At 38.3% G+C, this 20,942-nt stretch overlaps 1 protein-coding gene across 2 annotated transcripts in view; it reads right to left on the bottom strand.

The window, feature by feature from the left end:
• Positions 1–20,942, bottom strand: part of DNAH11 (dynein axonemal heavy chain 11) — a 326,952-nt gene that overhangs the window by 37,232 nt on the left and 268,778 nt on the right. For both annotated transcript variants that reach the window (XM_057550027.1, XM_057550028.1), the window contains 4 exons: positions 8,590–8,794; positions 7,498–7,662; positions 5,674–5,814; positions 228–398 (listed from right to left, as the gene is read on the bottom strand). In XM_057550027.1, the coding sequence (XP_057406010.1) occupies positions 228–398; positions 5,674–5,814; positions 7,498–7,662; positions 8,590–8,794 (682 nt within the window). The remainder of the gene's footprint in view (positions 1–227; positions 399–5,673; positions 5,815–7,497; positions 7,663–8,589; positions 8,795–20,942) is intronic.

Genomic DNA, 20,942 nt, shown 5'->3' with positions numbered 1-20,942 from the left:
TTTTCAGGATGACAGCTGGTGTGGCTGCCCAAAGCGCAAACCCACCCAAACCGATGCACCCTGACCTACTAGCAGGTTGTCATATGCCCAAGTTCCCTCTGGGAAACGGAAACTCTCCTCATGCTGCGAAGAGCTTCCAAAAAAACTTCCCTTCAGCAGCAGTACATAATAAACAGAGATGCGTGACTTTGGTTCTGGGGCTGCTTTTGAGTGACTGATTTCCTTACCTGAAAAGCCATCTGGGACAGGAAGGTGAGTTTGTCCTTCTCAAACAGCGCCTGGCTGGTGTAGAGGAAGACGGCGTGGGTGATGCTCTCGGTCAGGACTGAGATGCGTCCCGGCGTGTCCTCCACCTTGTCAGCCTGCTCGATGGCTCTGTGGAACAGCGTGTTGAAAGCCTGGGGAATACAAGTGACCGTTAAAGGGTGACAGCTGGTGGCTGGAGGTCTACCTAGTCTCAGGCACACAGGCTACAGTTTATCTATGGGAGAGAGAACAGGACGGGTTTTTACAAGGATTCTATGAGCTCTTAGAACAGCTTCCGGCACATGGTAAGTGCTCATTGAAAGTTTGCTGCCATTACTATTATTTTTAACATTATTTCATAAAATCTACCCACATTTCCTCCTTAACCAATTGAATTGCACGGTCCTCTCTTCTTCTACCCATGCGCTTTCAAAAAATTTATATTTTTATTTTTAATTGTGGTAAAATACCCAAAGTGTAAATTTACTGTCTTAATAGTTTTAAGTGTACCGTTAAGTAGTATTTTCACATTGTGGTACAACCAATCTCCCAAATGTTTTCTTCTTGAACAACTGAAACACTGTTAAACAACAACTCATTTAAAAAACTCATTTAATTATAACTGCCTATTCCCTCTCCCCCCAGCCCTTGGCAATCACTGTTCTACATTCTGTTTCCAGAAGTTTGACTGCTCTAGATACCTAATATAGTGGAATTATATAGTATTTGTCTTATTGTAACAGGCTTGTTTCACTTAGTATAATGTCTTCAATGTTCATCTATGTTGTAGCATGTGTCAGAATTTAGCCTTCCTTTTTAAGGCTAAATAATATTCCATTGTGTATATGTACAACATTTTATTTATCTGTTCACCCAGTGATGGACATTTGGTTTGCTTCCACCTTTTGTCTGTCGTGAATAATGCTATGAACATGGCTGTACAAATATCTCTTTGAGACCATATTTCAATTCTTTTGGGTATATGTCCAGAAGTGGAGTTGCTGAATCATATGGCAATTTTTTTTAAAGAACTGTCATATTGTTTTCCAAAGTAATTGCACCGTTTTACAATCCTACCAACAGTTCACAAGGGTTCCAATTTCTCCAGATAGTTGCCAACACTTGGTATTTTCTTTCTTTCTTTTTCTTTTTTTAATATTGTAGCTATCTTAATAGTTGTGGAATGGTATCTCATTGTGATTTTGATTTGCATTTTCCTAAAGATTAGTGATGTTGAGCATCTTTTCAAATGCTTGTTGGTCATTTGTATGTCTTCTTTGGAGAAATGTCTATTCAAGTTCTTTGCCCATTTTTTAACAGGTTATCTTTTTGTTTCTATTATTCCACCCATGTACTTTTGTGATCCCCTTTGATTATCTTGTTCTTTTTAAAATCACTCAATATTTCTTTCTTACTCCATTGTATGCCTTGGTAACAATGGGGCTGAATAGATTTTTACATATATCTCTATATATTTAAATACATAGGTAAATATATCCAAATATCTATATCTATAAACAGATATAACATAAAATATTAAATTTTTTGACTGGTGGACAGGGACCTAAGACCACAGACTGATTGGCCTTGAATTATGTATATTTGACTGAAAGTAAAACCCTACAATGACAGACATATAGTAAATATTGGTAAGGAGGTATTAACAAAGTACTCATTTAATATTTACATTTTAAAATCAAATTTTAATTTATAAAAAATAAAATGCACCATTAAGTATACAGCTCGAGTTTTAACAAATGTATATACTTCCATAACAATCACTGCAATCAAAATGTAGAAACGTTCTATTCATGTCACCCCCCCAGAAGTTCTCATGTGCCTCTCTGCAATCCATTCCCACCACGATACCTACCCCTGCCCACTGCTGAATGTTTCTGTCACACCAGATTCATTTTAGGACCATATAAGTATGTACTTGTAGTACTTTGTTTTTGAGTGGACATATGTTTGCATTTCCTTTGGGTGAATACTTAGAGTAAAAATTTTAGGATCATTTTGTAAGTGTATGTATAACTTTATGAGAAACTAACAAATTGTTTTCCAAAATGGTTTTAACACTTTGCATCCCCACCAGCAACATGAAAGAGGTGCAGTACCACATCGGTGCTAACACTTGTTACTGACAGTCTTGTAAAATTTTAGCCATTCTATTGGGTATACAGTAATACGTCATTCTGCTTTTACTTTGCATTTCTCTGATGACTGCTGAGCATCTTAAAAATGTGCTTAGGGGCAATACTTATGTCTTAGTATACATGCACAAACCTTTCTATTTTTTTAATTGCGTTGTCTTACTACTGAGTTTTCTATTCTGATATAAGTTCTTTGTTAAATATGTGTATTGGAAATAACTTACTGGTCTATGGCCTGTCTTTTCATTTTCTTCATGTCTTTTCAAGATGATAAATTTTTAATCTGATAAGGTTCAATTTATCAATTTTTTTCTTTCTCTGGTATCCTAAGAATAAATCTTTGCCTAACCCAAAGCCCAAACATTTTCTTCTATTGTTCTCCTAGAAATTTTATAGTTTAGCTTATTCATTTTGAGCTCATTTTGTATATAGAGTAATGTAGTGGCTGAGGTTCATTTTATTCCAAGTGGATATCCAGTCGTCCCAGCACCACTTGTTGTAAAAACTGTCCCCTCCTCATTGAATTGTCTTGGCATTCACTGCAAAAACTCAGTTGACCATACATTTGTGGGTCTGCTTCTGGACTGTCTATTCTGTGCCATTGATCAGTGTATTTTTCTTTAGGCCAATCAGTGTAATAAGTCTTGAAATCATGTACTGTAAGTCTTCCAAATTTGTTCTTCTTTTTCATTATTTAGTTATTTTTAAATCCTTTGCATTTCTACACAAATTTTAGAATCAGTTTGCCAATTTCTACAAAAAAAGGCTTCTTGGATTTTGATTAAGACTGAATTAAAACTGTAGATTAATTTGGAGAGAACTGAAATCTTAATAATATTGACTGTTCCAAGCCACAAACATGGTCTCTCTCACCATTTTAATTTTCTTAACCATGTTTTGTAGCTTTTAGTATGCAGATTTGTATTTGTTTTGTTAAAATTATCCCTAAGAGTTCCAAGATTTTGGAAGCTATTGTAAATAGTATTGAGGTATTACTTTTATTTTTCAATTGTTTGTTCCTCATATATAGAAATACAATGAATTCTGTATATTGACTTTATATCCTGCCATCTTGCTAAAAATTCACTTCAGCTTTTTTGTAGATTTCTTATGATTTTCTACATACATGGTCTGGTCATCTGTGAAAAAAAAAGACATTTTTTCCTCCTTCTTTTAAAATTTCTGTGTCTTTTATTGTATTACTTCACTGGCTATAACCTCCAGTGCAGTACTGAATAGAAGTGTTAAGAGAAGATATCATTATTTTGTTCCTGATCTTAGGGGAAAGCATTCAATTTTTCAACATTAAGTATAATGTTAGCTGAAAATTTTTACAGATGCCCTTTATCACACAGAGAAGTTACCATCTATTCCCAGTTTGCTCAGTTTTTTTTTTTTCTTTTTTAACCAGGTGTTGAGATTTGTCAAGTTCTTTGTCTGTATCCATTGAAATTATTATATGATTTTTCTCTTTTTTATTCTATTAATATGAAGAATTACATTGTGTGGTTTTTTAATGTTTAACCAACTTGCATTCCTGGCATAAATCCCACTTGAGCATAATAGATTATGCTGGCGGGGGGCTGCTCTGTAGTTTTCTTTCCTTGTAATACCTTAGTCTAGTTTTGGTAGTTGAGTAGTCCCGGGCTGTTTGTTTTTTTTTAAAGATTTATTTATTGATTGATTGATTGCTATGTTGGGTCTTTGTTTCTGTGCTAGGGCTTTCTATAGTTGCGGCAAGCGGGGGCCACCCTTCATTGCGGTGCACGGGCCTCTCACTATCGTAGCCTCTCTTGTTGTGGAGCACAGGCTCCAGACGCGCAGGCTCAGTAGTTGTGGCTCACAGGCCTAGTTGCTCCGCGGCATGTGGGATCCTCCCAGACCAGGGCTCGAACCCATGTCCCCTGCATTAGCAGGCAGATTCTCAACCACTGCGCCACCAGGGAAGCCCCCAAGTCCTGGGCTGTTTATTTTTCTCCTTCTACCCTACAGCTGTTCTAAAATCCAACCCCACTGTGCTTCTCAGAATTTCTGCACGTGTTTCACATTACTAGACACTTGCTAGTTATTCTTGACTCTTCCGCTTTATTATTGCCCATATCCAATCCATCTCCAAGGGCTGATTATTCTAGCTTCAAACCATAAGTCTATTCACTTCTGAGTCTTCTGCCATCATGGCAGTCACCTGCTTACAGCCTTTCAATGGCTTCTTTTTGCCCACACGCTGTAATCCAAACTCCTCAGTATAGACCTCATGTGATCTAGACCCTCCTACCTCTCAGGACTCATGTCTTGCCATCTCCTCCCTCACTCATTACCCTCCAGCCACATAGATTCATTCACCTGGAATCTCGAAAACTCTTTCCTGTCTCACACATCCTTTTTTTCTCCAAACACTCTTTACACAGCCAAATCCTATGTAAACTTTAGGAATCAGCTATAATCTCACTTCCTCTGAGGGCTTCCCTGAGCCCCCAGTAAAACAGTCCCTCCATCCCTACTGTTCTCTCGCATTGTATTTATCACTTTTATACACACACACATCTACATATCTCCACTCACATCTGTGTTTTCCAAACTGTACACTCAGTAACCAGCACAGCATCTGGCACTATGATTGATCTCAGTAGCTATTTGTTTAAAAACCGAATGATAGAATGAATGAATACTGCCCAGAGGCAGAATGGTACAAAGTAAAGAGCATGGGCTTTGGAATCAGCCTTGGGTTCAAATCCTGACTCTTACAGTTATGAAATGTGAATTCTTTGGCAATTTATTTAAAATCTGAACATGTTAGTTTTTAAAATAGGGATAAAATACTTTAATGGGATGTTTCAGGCATAAGAATGAACCAAAGTATGAAAGTGCCTTGCATGTAACAGTGGCTCAATCAATCGTTATTCTCACTTTTTATCCCTCTATACCAAAATAAAATGCGAAATCTTTTTATGAAACATGTACACTTTCACAAGGAAAGTAGAGGAGCCTCCAGGAGAATTCCCTTATATATATTAAACTCCTTAAGACTCTGCTTAAGAACAAAAACTATGTACTGTGATGTTGCATAGTTTAATTATCTCAAAGCCTTATTGAAAATTATAAATGAAAGTTACTGAGAAAGTGAGGATTTTTTCTTGGTCTTGTTTTTGTTTTGCTAGCTAGGTCCTGGAGACTCCTTACGGGATGCAGTGATTGCTTAAAAATAGATTCTAAACTTCCAGAAACAAGTTGAACTCCTCAAGTTTAAATTTTTTCTTAGCCTAGTCATCATTACCTTCAAAGAGAATTGATAGACGGGGTTGATTTTTCTGAGGTCGTTAATAACAAAATAAAGCAGAGATGCTCTTGCTGCCACTGGTCTGTAACATTGTCGGGCCTCGTTGATTTTTCTTTCATTTTCTTTAGCTTCAATCACCTATGGTGGGATCAGACAACATAAGTAACTTACTCGTCATATTGTCTATGTGATGGAAGGGACATATCTGAAATGAGAAATTAGTAGTATTAAAATAGATAACATGTATGGCATCTCTGTGCCTGGGCTTTTCTAAAATCATAAAATTCATATTTTAAAATAGTCTTTTTATAAGCTGAGTTTTAAGTGAGAATGGACATAACTCTAGCTGTGTTAATGATTACAGAGTAAACAAACCTGATTGTTTTTGGTTCTACAGAATTTATTCTGAGTAATGTCACCTTCCTGCCTCCCCTCTCTCTTTCAGGGGTTAATAACCCAGCTATATCACCTCCCAGGGATAGCTCTGAAAAGTCTGCTGGGTCAATTCAATGCCAATAACTTTATTAGTCAACAAGGTATACAAAAGCAGCCAAGGTCAGTAAAATATCCAACAGCCGTGCTTACTGAAAAGCCTTTATAGAAAGGCTCTCGTGACTGTCTACTTCTGACTTTGCACCAGATCATCCACAGGCTCATATAGTTCCATTTAGTTTATCTTTGTATTAGCCTCTGGGTACATTCAGAGAGATAATTAAACACACACACCATCATCAACTAACATATTCATTTTTATTCAAGACACAAACCTCTTCTATCTAGGACTACTGCTGGTCCTACGGCTTTATAAGATACAGTATTTGTCCAACCTTTTTTTATAGACTTGATTCATCATACTTGTATGTAAAAGGAAATAAAGAAAATGTAGAGCAGACAGGGAAGTCCCAACCTGGCAATATATTAGGAAGATAGGAAGAGACATTTTCAGAGACAATTAGAAGTTAACTTCAAAGCTAAGACCTAATTTACTTAATTGCTCTAATCTTTACCATTTTAGGAGCCACCTAGAACTCACTTACTTAAAAGGATAGAGTAATCTGGGATTCCATTTCCTCGCTTAAACTAAGACAAATATATTGGGTGTGTGGTGACACAGCCTTGGCTGGGTAATTAATAGATTACTTAGTAATGAGGATACCCCAGAAAGCAAATGAGGGTTCCTCTCATTTTGAAACATCAGCATTTTAAGGGCTGGTGGCCATTTGTGAACGTCCAAAGTGCATGCGTAAGGCACACTGGGACACATGTTGGACGTTCAGCAGGAAGTCTACTAAATGAACATTTTTTCTAGCTTTTAGGAAATGTCACTTTCCCAGGGGAATAATGCATTTGAGAGCAGCAGGAGATCACCCCTTGCTCAGTCTCCCAGCACTGAAGGCCTGTAAACAAAACTTCAACTCTAAGTATTTCTCTAAAATGTCCAACAGACCAGGAAGCCTGTGGTGAGACTGTAGGATGTCGGTTTCCCAAAGGAGGCTAAGCCTTTTAAGATTTTAGACTACATAAGCCAGCAGGGCCCAATTTTCTTCAAATCTAGTCACTCAGGAAAAAAATAATAGCCTGACAGAGTCTAATCTGAAAGATTGGATCTTTGTTGCGTTAGGAGAGGCACAAATTCAACCACCTCTATCTCCATTCAGAACCCCACACAGTCCACTTTTTAAGGGCAGTTTATGAAAAGACCTGAATTCCACAAAGTGTCAGTACTCTTAGAGAATGGCCAAGTTGGATTACATTTTCACCCCGAGCACTTCATTCAAATAGGGCATTAAACTCCGCCAGGCAGCCTTTGCCTTTTCCTACCTTGCACTCTACCTCCGCCGCGGTGGCCTTTGCTCTCTCCAGGCTCTCTACCAGTTTGGTGTCATCTAGAAAGCTCCCCTCTGCCGCAGAGAGACGCAGAAGGAGGTCGTCCTCCAGATACTTCAGCTCTATCTTAAAGTCATTTTGGTGCTTTGTCAAAACCAACTAAGGCAAACCAAGCAAAATGTGAGAAAGGTGATTAAATTCATGTTTTTAAGCAGAGTTTCCTTAATCATCAATTTCATGGAATCATATATAATAAAACACACTTAGCATTAAAATTGTACTAATCAAAATTTTTAAAAATTCTTTAAAAAAACATTCAGAAGGCATGGTAAGAGCTGGTTGCACTCCAGGGTCCAGAGCATGACCATATATCATATCATTCATTTAACCTATAGGAAGAAACTTCTGGTTTCTGCTTCAAATTGAAAGAGAGAAAAGTCATTATTTCCATCCTCACACAGGAAAAAAGCTAAACATAACAGCCCTTACTTAGCCATCAGAGAACTGAGGTCACAGGGCAACTGCCACCCTGAAAACTACAGAGATGGGCGGATACAGACAATCACGGGTTCTCAGGAACATTTAAGTAGTAATCAACTAATTCCTGGAGGCAGAGCTTGAGAGTTTAAAAACTCCCGGGGGCCCAGGCAATCTCTTAGGGAAAGGAAGCCTGGGGAAGATTCCTCTATAACCTGGGCAGAGGGAAAGAGAGCCCTCTCCACCCTGATCAGAGGAAGAGATAGCTCTCTACCCTGGGCAGAGGGAAAGAGATCCCTCTCTTCCTTCTAACCTTCCAGGGCACGTACCTGCTTCTCTAGCCCTGCTTTCCATGACTAGTTTGCGTCTTTGCTTGCCCTAGTCACCTGCGTCAAACAAGACCTACAACTAGCCCATCTCCTGTGGCACAATCCTAACTACTTATCAGAAGTACCCTTGAGTTGCTACTTGACTGTTCAGATACACCCTCATTTTTCTCAATTAGAATGAAAGATCCTGGAGGGCAGGCATCCCATCTTACACTCCTGTGTCTGGCACTATAATCTGTGCACTGAATAAGTGCTGGGGGGATGATTTCATAATTTTTACCTTAAGTTTCTCCAAATCTGGCCTTTCAATACTGACAACCTCTGCCAGCAGCTGGGCTTCCAGACCATCTTCTGTGACCGTGAAATTGAGGAGGGTTGTCTGAGCTTGCAATCCTGGCTTATAGTGAGGATTTGCCAGTTTTGTGTGAAGGATAAGACGAAAGTTGCGGTTAAATTCACACTCTTTATCCCCAATCTTGATATACCTAAAGGGAGCATAACAAAGACAGTCTGGAGCCTCTCATGTACCATAACTGATATGAAGATGTCACTCCATTCCTGTATTCTAGTAATGTATATAGGCCGTAAAACCAGGTGATTCATGATTCTTCATCTACTCTCCGTTTCCCTAAAGTGTAAGAGGAATAGGAATTATCTGCGAAACCTCTATATGATTAAGTTTCTTTACATGGAAAACGGTGATAATGGTAGTACTCACCTCATAGTGTCACTGTAACAATTAAATACAATAAATCATATAAAAAAATCTATAACAGCAAATACTAACTTTATTTACTATATTATGCTTTCTGTGATTAACCTTAAACATTGTTGTTCTTTAAGGATAAACTAAAATGAGTATGTATGCATTTATGTGTGTGTATGCGTATATATGTGTGTATATACATACACACGTAAAATTTATGTACATGAAAAATACACATATACTTGTCCTTAAACATGCTTAATTTAAGCCACTTAAAATTAGGCAGAAGTGATTCTTTTTTCTAAGCCCCTGTCATGTGACTATGAGTAATGGTAGCAAAAACAAATTTTCAATAAAAATAAAAAACATACAAATCCCTTGGGCACTTTACCCAGTCTTAATACTTCTGGCACTGGCTCAGAAGCAAAGTTTAGGAAGCCTGTTGTGTGGGGTGCATGGACAGCATTCTTGCAAGCTCTGTCTCACACAGGGGTGGGCTCTCAGCGACCATGCTTCTTTTTGTGTCCCTGTTCCTCTGGCCACGGGGACCCAGGAGCAGGTACTTCATCTGAGCTGTTCCAACCAGAGTAACCTTTCCTGGGATTTAGGATTGGGACAGAGAAAAGGGAGAGTTGGAACTGGAACCTCTAAGCTCGTGTTGAAGTCACTCTGTCTTGCTGGTGAACCAAGCAGCAGAGAAAGACCGTCCTGGCTGCCCAGAAGAGAAGAAGTAAACCAGCATTCAGATGAAAGAGTAACACAAAGGAAGCATGTTCTGGGCTTCCAGGTCCCCTCTTCCTTGAAGCCTGGCTGCATCTTCCCCTCAGTTGCCATGGCACCCGGCAGCCTCCTAATATTCTCTGTTTTGCTTCACCTGGATAGATGTGGTTCCTGTAATTGCAAGCAAAGCTATGAATGAATGCGGTCTCCCCGGCCGAGGGGAGGGCCTGATTTTTCTCTACCTCAGATGCTGGTAGCTAATTCCTAAAGATGTTATCACCTGGGCTCCCTTGCCCTCCGGGTTTTGGATGGGCTTGGCCAATGGAAGAACTGGCCGGAGACAGCAGTACAGGAGAAGAGAGAGATCCAGTGGATCTTGCCAGCTTCAGGGCCTTGGTCTGCTGAAGGCTATGTCCTGCTATGACCCGTTCCACAGCTCTGCTTAGAGGACCTAGTAATACCTTCAGGCTTAGAGGCAGTAACGGCTTCCCGCTGCTGCAAATCCTATGTAGCCTTAACACCTCTACTGGGGTCCCTTTACCCTTTGCTCTGCAAATTCTTTTTGTAAATAGTCACTGTGTTAACTCTATCAAACAATTCCAGCCTACTTTGTGGTCTTTTTCCTGCCAGGAACCTGCTATGAGGCTCTAGCCAAGGGGAAGTTATTTTTTCACTCATGCATCAGACAGACAGAACCCATGAACGCTGGAACTTCTCAAATTCTTCCATCAAAGTGGTCTGAACTGCGTTGGAGTGAAAATTCATCTAACGACCCTGGGAGCATGGCTGAAGCAAGGAGTATCTTCTCAGTCTCCTATTTTACCTTAAATACTTACTAAAATTCTGAATTCTTCCCTATTTAGTGTATATTTTCATTATAGAGGTATCATCATGGCAATGATAAGAATGTTACCCAAAGCCCATATTGTTTTTAATTTAAATATAGTGTTTTAAATAATCATGAGGGAAAAAAACGACTACTTATCTCACTGACTTATGGGAGAGATGTTATCTTCCTAAATTTATCAACTTTGGTAAATTGGATCAATTCAAAAGAAAGACACTGTATAATAAGTTCAGCATTCAGGCAATGTTGAATCCTCTTTACTAAAATGTCACAATATTTGCAATAACTCTTTTTAAACTTGAGGAGAGATACTCAGAATGCCCTAATGTGATAATATTTTAGGCTGCTGTTGGTGGATGTTTCATAACTGTGTCTTGCTCTGAGATGAAGTCTCTTGCGTCAAATAGTGAGGAAAGGGTACCTGATACACTGGCCACTCTATGTGACTAGGGAGATTTTTATAAAACAATTTTAGTGTGTAAAGATTATTTAAAAATCATAGTTTTTTAAAATCACTGAAGCTTTAATCACTAAATCTCTCAATCACTGAAGCTTTCACCATCACAGCTAAGAATCTCAAAAAAGTGATCAGATTCATGACCTGTTGTCTACAACCATTTCTCAACTTTTGTTTCCATTGTAGTGATCCTATATTTCAACAAAAACTTTCACAGTTCTCCACAAACCTATGGACAATTAATCTTCGACAAAGGAGGCAAGAATATACAATGTGGAAAAGACAGGCTCTTCAGCAAGTGATGTTGGGAAAGCTGGACAGCTACACGTAAATCAATGAAGCTAGAACACACCCTCACACTATACACAAAAATAAACTCAAAATGGCTTAAAGACTTAAATATAAAACAAGACACCATAAAACTCCTAGAAGAGAACATAGGCAAAACATTTCTCCGACATAAATCATACCAATGTTTTCTTAGGTCAGTCTCCCAAGGCAACAGAAATAAAAACAAAAATAAACCACTAGGACCTAATCAAACTTACAACTGTTGCACAGCAAAGAAAACCATTAAAAACAGTGAAAGAAAAAAAACCCTACAGAATGGGAGAAACTATTTGCAAACGACGTAACAGACAAGGGCTTAATCTCCAAAATATACAAACAGCTCATACAATTCAGCAACAACAACAAAAAACCAAACAACCCAATTGAAAAATGGGCAGAAGACCTTAACAGACATTTCTTCAAAGAAGACATACAGATGGCCAGTAGGCACATGAAAAGATGCTCAGCATCACTAATTATTAGAGATATGCACATCCAAACTACAATGAGGTACCACCTCTCATCGTCAGAATGGCCATCATTAAAAAGTCTACAAATAACAAATGCTGGAGAGGGTGTGGAGAAAAGGGAACCCTCCTGCACTGTTGGTGGGAATGTAAGTTGGTGCAGCTACTATGGAAAACAGTATGGAGGTTCCTCAGAAAACTAAAAACAGAACTACCATATGATCCAGCAATCCCACTCCTGGGCATATACCCGGATGAAGCTATAATTCAAAAAGATACATGCAACCTTATGTTCATAGCAGCACTATTCACGACAGCCAAGGCATGGAAAAAACTTAAATGTTCATCGACAGATGAATGGATAAAGAAGATGTGGTACATATATACAGTGGAAAACTACTCAGCCATAAAAAAGAACAAAATAATGCCACTTGCAGTAAAATGGATACAACTAGAGATTATCATACTAAGTGAAGTAAGTCAGAAAGAGAAGGACAAATACCACATGATATCATTTATATGTGGAATCTAAAATATGGCACAAATGAACCTATCTACAAAACAGAAACAGACTCACAGACATAGAGAACAGACTTGTGGTTGTCAAGGGGATGGTGGGGAGGGAGAGGGATGGACTAGGAGCTTGGGGTCAGTAGATGCAAACTATTACATTTAGAATGGATAAACAACAAGGTCCTACTGCATAGCACAGGGAACTATATTCAATATCCTCTGATAAACCATAATGGAAAAGAATATGTAAAAGAATATATATAACACAATCACTTTGCTCTACAGCAGAAATTAAGACAACATTGTAAATCAACTATACTTCAATAAAATTAAAAAAAAAAATCTTTCACAGTTTTTGGTTAAGTGTCCAAGCTTGAAAAATCTTCCCAACAAGCTACTTTGGAAGCCTTTTTTTTTATTAAGTTGAATGGTGAAGTCTTCAAGTTTTGGTTTGTTTTCACTTAGGACTTCCTAGTGTTTAATTTTGTTCCAGAAGGAAAAAAAGCTTAATTCAGGTGGCAACCCTCTTCTAAGCCAGTATATCTGTACAATACATACTTCCCTTAAAAAAAAAAAAAAAATCAAAAAAAGAGTAGTCACATCACCGTTAAAATGAAACACTGAGAACAGCAAGAGATAAATGAACTACAGGCCAATTGTTAAAAGTGAACCAAGGAGTGGCTGCTAGTTAACACTTTTGCACATATCTTCCAGTTGATATCATGCTCATTAAGATAATCATTACCTTATAATGTCTTCAGTTATTTGTTTTTATCATGAAACATATTGCAACCAAATATTCATTCACTCAGCAAGCAGTTACTGAACACCTACACAGTGCCAGCCTGTCAGAGAGTCTTCTAGACACTGGGGCTTATAATCGTTACCAAAACAAGCATGGTCTTTCCGCTAACATTATTACTTACTCTCTCATAATAGGTATATGACTACAACATTTTACATACTGATTCATTTATTCTTTTACTTATCCAGTTCAATAAATAAATATGTATTAAGTGCCTACAATGTCCCGTCATATAAAGATCAAAGATCTGCCCAATTAAAAGAAAGGCAAAGGATCTGAATAGATACTTCTCCAAAGAAGATCTACAAATGTCCAATAAGCACCTGAAAAGATGTTCAGCATCATTAGTCATCAGGGAACTGTGAATCAAAGCCACAGTAAGGTGCCAATTCACACCCACTAGATGGTTATAAAAAAAAAAAAAACACTGACAAGAACAAGTATTGGTGAGGATATAGAAAAATTAGAACCCTCATACACTTCTGATGGAAATGTAAAATGGTGCAACCAATTTGAAAACCAGTTTTCAGTTTCTCACCATCTTAAACATAGAGTTAGTTACCATGTAACCCAGTGATTCTACTCCTAGGTACATGTTCAAAAGAATGGGAAGCATATGTCCCTACATAATTTGTACACAAATGTTCACAGCTGCATTATTCATAATTACCAAAAGGTGGAAACAACCCACTGTCTGTAAACTCATGAATGCATAAACAAATTGTGTTATATCCAAACAATGGAATATTACTCAGCCATAAAAAGGAAAGAAGTACTAATACATGCTACAACACAGATGAACCTTGAAAACAAGTGAAAGAAGTCAATCACATATAAGTCCACATATTGTATGATTCTATTTATATGAAATGTCCAGAATAGGTAAATCAATAGAGATGGAAATCAGATTAGTGGTTGCCTAGGGATTTCAATTCTAAAATTGATTGTGGTAATGACTGCTCAATGCTGTGAATACACTAAAAACCACTGAATTGCCCACTTTAAATGATTAAGTTGTATGGTATGTGAATTACACCTCCATAATGGTGTTACCAAAAGAGAACAAAAATGAACAATCCAACAAAAGGTCAGTCACTTACATCTGAGCTTTTATCAATCTGTAAGGTAAGTAACCGTGCTAATTATAGTTTCTCAGAGGTTCAGTCTTGACTTTTGAGCGTAGTGAGGTGTGTTACAGGATGGTCTTAATTGATAAGGACACCTTTCTTAGTCAATTTGCTTCTTTTTGACTGAAGACATATTCAACCATATCTACATTGACAGCACCATCAAAATTTCTCCCATTAATGGAGCTTTCCTGTCCAAGGGTTTCCAAAATTGATCTTGCAAACAGCTTTGAGAAAATCTTTCTTTGCTAGTGTCATTCACTATATTACTATTGGCCTAGATTGCAAGACTTCCATGATTGGCTTTTAATGGAAATTTCAAGAGTGATGGTTTCATGTAATTACTGCCTGGGGTTTTCACACATAAGCCATTCCAAAGTTTATACTCATTTACATCTCCACAATAACAAAACTCATACTTTAAAATAAACCTCTGTGTATGTCGTCTTGTGATTTTCTGACTACTGCTCCATCTTGGTTTGAATTCATTCCTCCCTCGTGTAGTGACTCTGAGAAATGCCAGGTCTATCACGACCTTCCGTGATTTCACAGTGAATCTGCTTATGAATTTTCACCGGGTTTTGATTCACATCTCATAAACTTCATTTTTTAACCACTAACCTCTATCCCCAGATGAAAAAAGAATTTAAACATTTTTTCACTTGAAAAATGTACATTTAAATGAACACTGAATGAATCAAGTCCAGTATTTTCACTACTGTTGTCTAATGGGACAGCTCACTGTGGCAGGGTTAGGAACTGTGGTACGCAGTCAATTCAGATTTGAGGTGTGTGTGGTGGGTGGGGATGGAGAGGTTACTTGAGAATCCAAACAAGCCACTAGCAAGAAGGCTAACATATTCTACTGTACAGCACAGGGAACTCTGCTCAATATCCTGTAAAGGGCTTCCCTGGTGGCGCAGTGGTTGAGAATCTGCCTGCTAATGCAGGGGACACGGGTTCGAGCCCTGGTCTGGGAAGATCCCACATGCCACGGAGCAGCTGGGCCCGTGAGCCACAATTACTGAGCCTGCGCGTCTGGAGCCTGTGCCCCGCAACGGGAGGGGCCGCGATAGTGAAAGGCCCGCGCACCGCGATGAAGAGCGGTCCGCGCACCGCGATGAAGAGCGGTCCCCGCACCGCGATGAAGAGTGGCCCCCGCTTGCCGCAACTAGAGAAAGCCCTCGCACGAACCGAAGACCCAACACAGCCAAAAATAAATAAGTAAATAAATAAAGTAGCTATAATAAATAAATAAAAAAAAATAAAAATAAAAAATATCCTGTAAGAACCTAACTGGGAAAAGAATCTGAAAAAGCATAGATACATGTATAGGTATAACTGAATCACTTTGCTGTACATCTGAAACTAACGCAACATTGTAAATCAACTGTACTCCAATGTAAAATAAAAAGTTAAAAAAAAAAACCCAGATGACTAACATATTTGAAAGTCAGAGGTGTTCAGGCCTCATGGAGAAATCCCTGTAGAGTAGTTGGAGAACTCTTTCTGTAAATGGCCGGAGAGTAAGTATTTCAAGCTTTGTCAGCCACATACGTCTCTGCCATATATGCTTCTTTATGACAGCTCTTTAAAACCATCCTCAGCTCCTGGGCCACATCAAGACAGGCTGTTTGCCCATCGCCACACTAGAGGGTCCACCAGTTAGTGGTATCAGCATAATCTCCTCTCAAAGTAACAGCAGCTAACCCCACTGGACTACCCAGTAACAGCAAGTTACAATTTTTCCAGTTAGCCACTACACCTAAGCATGCCTCCCTCTCTAGGTTTCTGAGAAAAAAAAGTGAGGGACTGGCCAATAGGAGCATGAGGTTCTGACAATTTTGCTCCTGGGTGCAGGTGACAATAGCTTTTAACTCATCAAATATGTATTAAACCAAACATCTCAGTTAAAGCCACACTCCATAAGGTGACCGAGAGATGATTCTACGGTCCTAAACCTCCCTTGCATACCTACATATGCCCTGGGGCATTCACATACCCCAGCTGGAGAACGAGAAATCCATCTGCTAGAGGGACAGAGCTGACCTTCTCTGTGAAGAGACAGTTAATCGGGGAACTTGCTGTGCTGATGGCAAAGAGAAGAATGTCTGCCTATAAAACCGGTTTTCTATTTTGCTCTGAAACATTATTTTATAGGTTTACATTTCCCAGGGATAGTAAATTATCCTCAATTGGGGGTGTTTATGATCTATGAAAGGCAAAAACTACATAATGACTCAGTGGGTCTTGTCATTGCTGCTAGGTTAATTTTTGGTTAATCTCCGATCTGGGAAAAATAAACTGCTGGCTAGTGCTCTCTCTTGACCTGAAGGATCCAAAAAACAACGGAGTTAACCAGAGGGGTGGGAAAAGCAAACAATCACTGTGTTGTTTCTGTGGAAGACAGGAGTCCAGAGTTTGTAACTTCTAGAACACAGCAGGCAGCTCCGAGAGCTTGAAATTCAAAGCCAAGGAGAAGCAACAGCAGGTGGGAAGGGCAACCTGAAACTTGGACCTCTTCTCTCTTCCAGCTATTCTGTAAAAGCAGTAGTTCTTAACCCACCCTCCAGCCCCACATCCCCCAGGGACAGGACTCGGGCCCCTGACACTGCATCACAGTGAGAAGCAAGAGGGGCAGGGGTCTCTGAATGTGGGCTGGAATTGCTCCCAGAGGGTTTTTACTCATCCCTCCAAGGGACTGAGCTCCTCCTGCCCCCTTTTCTCTCTGGCTGAGAAGTGCTCGTTTGGACATGACAGACTGATTATATGAACTCGCAACTGAAACAAAATGGGTTTTCCCAGTAAAAACACCATATTTTAATTGGATAGGACAGAGAGTGAGCTGTCCACATTCTGTCTCACCTAGTAATTTTAGAGCCAGAAGGGCCCCTAGAGATCATTCAATGGATTCTTTTTTATGGACCTAAAGAGTTTATGACTTGTCCAAGGTCATATAGCTTAGTGGCAGAGCTGGGACTGGAATCTGGGTCTCTAGACTCCTAGTAGAAAGTTCACTGCATCCCATTGCAGGGTAATTTGCTCTGTTTGATGATGACAGCTTGCAACCCTGGCCTCTGTCGACCTGTCTGACCACTGATCACAGGAGAGTACTGAGAGAATATGACTGACTCAGTAACAATCAATGACCACTAGAGAAAAAAAATATAAAGACACAGCTCAGAGGACATGCCCTGCTGATCTTTGGTTAGACATGCTGTCCTTGTTTATAAAGGAGACTAGCACTCATTATCGAGGTGCCCAGCCCGAAACCAAGGGCTATAATTTCTGATGGATATTTTCATAAAATGAATTACTTAATTTCTAAATTTTTAAAAGTAAAAAACTTTACTTACAGAAGTTTTCTAACTTCTGGCTTTCAGGAAAAGAAAATACTGAAGTATGCCAAAATGCTCAGTGAATTATTGTAATGTTGAATGAGTTATTGTATAATAAAGACTATCATCTATAAATTAAGTATAAATTTAGTTTTCCATGTGTCAGGTTGGCATAAAAATCAGGTACTTGGGAATTTCAAAATTCTTTCAAAGATTAATCACAATCCAGCCAAAAGTTATCATGGGGATGAAAAGATTTGTAATTTCTTCAAGTCATGGAAGGTCATTACTATTTTGGAGGATGGATATGCAATTACATTTAAAATACTTGAAAATAATTTCTTGGCTAATGTTCACAGCATTTCTGTGATAGACATGGGGGAACATCTCTCCCAATTCTCAGATTTACCTGAAAACCAGAATCTCTGTGAGTTGAGAGATGCAGCATCATTTCAAAATAACCAAGATGAGAGTCTGAAGTCTGAGATTACAATCTGCATTTCTTATTTCTGAGAAATATGTCTAGAAACTAAGGAAATGTCTTTCACTTCTGTTGGCACTGTTCTCAAGATTTAGTGTAGCTACTGTTGAAAATGCCCTCAGTCTTGGATCATAAAAACCTACATGAATTTCTCTAATGATCAGATATTCTGACTATGTGAACAAAACCACCATTATTTTTTATTGCCATGTAAAACCAGACATGGAAAAGCAGCAATATTCAATTTAGAATAAGGACTTGCTTCTGGGGCAGCTCCAAGTCTTTACTAGGAATGGCTGCAGTAAAATGCTATTTTTAAAAAACATTTGCAAAACCTTTCTTACAACACAGTTTGGTGAGAAATTTCTGAAAATATTGTATTATTATACTGAAGGTTGTCCTTCTAGGATGGATGATTCAGAGAGCTAACACATTCTCTGAATAGGAGGAAGTCCATTCTCCAGGCCTCACTTGAGCTGCTTTGTCAAGGTGAAGAGATAGCAGGTGGGTTTTGAGATAAGTAAATAAAATAGTTCCAGGAGTTGGGGGAAAAAAACACACTCAGGAGAAGCAAAAAACCTTCTCAATAGACATCTAAAAGCCTTACTGCATGTCCCGCTGTTTCAAATGAAAAGCTTCTAGATTAGACTCGTGAGCTGCAATAGCCCCGGCTGCGCGCACAGCTGAAGGGTCAGGTGCCACACGGGCAGCCGGGAGGGGTTACTTAGCAACCTCGGCAGTTAGGCCGGAGCGAGGTGGTCAAACCCGGCTCGGGAAGAAAGGATTCAGCTCAAAGCTGCACAGCTGGCCAGACGTTCACGGAAAGGAAGGAAAGAAAGTCCTGAATTGAAATGAGTTGTCTCACTGCTTCATGCAGTTAATATAACCAACACGTCCTTCTAAGATAAAAGCAAACTTCGATTAGAATTTTTTTAAAAAAGATTAAAGTCGCAAGAGTCCAGATACCACTGAACAGAAAAAAAAAAAAGCGAAAAATTCATAGATTATTTCCCCTTTGACATACGTATATAACCTATATGTATAAAACATACATGCTATATATATTTATAAAGGTACTTCAATATATCCTTATTTAAACATTATAATGTAGCATGAAAAATAAAGAAATTCTGGTTCCATTTGTATTGTTCTTTTTTTTAGAAAATTGCTTTTTAAAGAAAAGAATCTAAAGGTTCTGAATCTGTGGCCCTGTTTGGTATTTTCTTTCAGATAAAGTCAAACAATGTTAGCAAGATGAATGAGAAGATGTACTACCTGTAGACCCTGAATATTACATCTAAATTTTTTTAGATTGAATTTAGGGATAGCAAGGTTGCTGGAGGTTTTTTCTGCAATTAAACTTTGTTTTTTCAACTTTAGAAACTGGGAGAGGCTAGAATGCCGAATTCTACCAGATGAGGGCATGAATTGACTTGAAAACAAAAATATACTTACCCCTAGGGACATAATGAGAGAACAACATCACTCCAGAGTTTATTGAAAAACCATAAGCTTCCAGCTCAAGAGAACACGTTCTATTCAGTGTGGGGTTTAATTTAACATGGTTCTATCTTAAATTTCACCCAGGAACTCATTCAAAGAGATCCATAATCAACTACAGAACAATTGCATGGCAGCAACTCCAAGAGCAGTGACATAATCATACATAAACTGGAAACTTGCTAACTAAAACAGTTCCTATTAATTTTAGCACAACCTTCAGGAAACTTAGTCATTATAAAATAAATACTATCTGTAAAAATAGAAATTTCTATCATCTAGCTAATATTTCTATTAGTTTTAAGTTTCTTTCTAGGGAATGCTACTTAAAGACTATTACTAAAAGAATAACCATATGAAATTAAATATAGAATGAAGTATAAATTGTCTTTAAGAAACATTTATATGCTCAGGAACAAGCTGAAATAAATCTTGCAGTAAGGTTACTCCAGCTAAAATTAAAGTTCAAAAAGTACTTCAATTAATATTTGGGGAGATTAGAAAGATTAAAGAGAGAGAATTTTATGAAGATACTTTACACATCAGCTGCTTCTCTAATATGTAAGCCAGTAAATTTGCTTTGGAAAGAGTATGTGTTGATAAATCTTCCCAGATATGTTTTCTGTCGATTGATACCATACGATATATTTTACTTAAGATTAGGATTATCTGGAGTTTGGTGGATTTAATTGTTTGTAATTACCCAGCTGTTGTCAGCCTGTGGTCATTTTATGACGGGGTATCTACTGTGTGGGTCAGGTTCAACTGTATATCTTCTCAAACACAGATTTAATGTGCTATTGATGAAACCATTACTACAGCCAAATTAAAGTCTGGGCTGATGTATTGGTCCACAGGGAGCTGTCAGACATGAAAGGAGTAATTAGTATTCATTACTTCATACTGCACAACATTCCAATTATTAATGAACTTCAACTTTTGGACTATGCTGTATATATCACAAGCATCTTCTCAGACATTCATTATTAGGAAGAATAGACTAATACTGTTGTTTTTTTTTTAAAAGGCCCCCAGAGCAAAGAGAACTAAAATAAACAAAAACACTATAAATAGCCAAAAACTTTCTGAGGGATGTGGCTTTCTCTCAGGAGTATGAAAGTGTTATTCCACATGCCCTCGGGGAAGATGATACAGTACAGACATTTTGGGTAAATGCACCAGCTTTGCAATCCCTGCAGGTTGTTTCCTCCTTCTTTTGCTTGTTTTCAATGCTATTTTATCTTTACAATACAAAGGGAAACATATTTGTAACTCCACAGGGAATCTCAAAGAGTAACATAGAAATGTAAAGATAGAAGGGGATGGAAACAAAATCAAGTAA

Source organism: Balaenoptera acutorostrata, chromosome 7 (assembly GCF_949987535.1).
Source record: "Balaenoptera acutorostrata chromosome 7, mBalAcu1.1, whole genome shotgun sequence".
Classification (NCBI taxonomy): domain Eukaryota; kingdom Metazoa; phylum Chordata; class Mammalia; order Artiodactyla; family Balaenopteridae; genus Balaenoptera; species Balaenoptera acutorostrata.
Note: the sequence above shows the minus strand (reverse complement) of the source record. Positions and strands in the feature narration are given on the sequence as shown.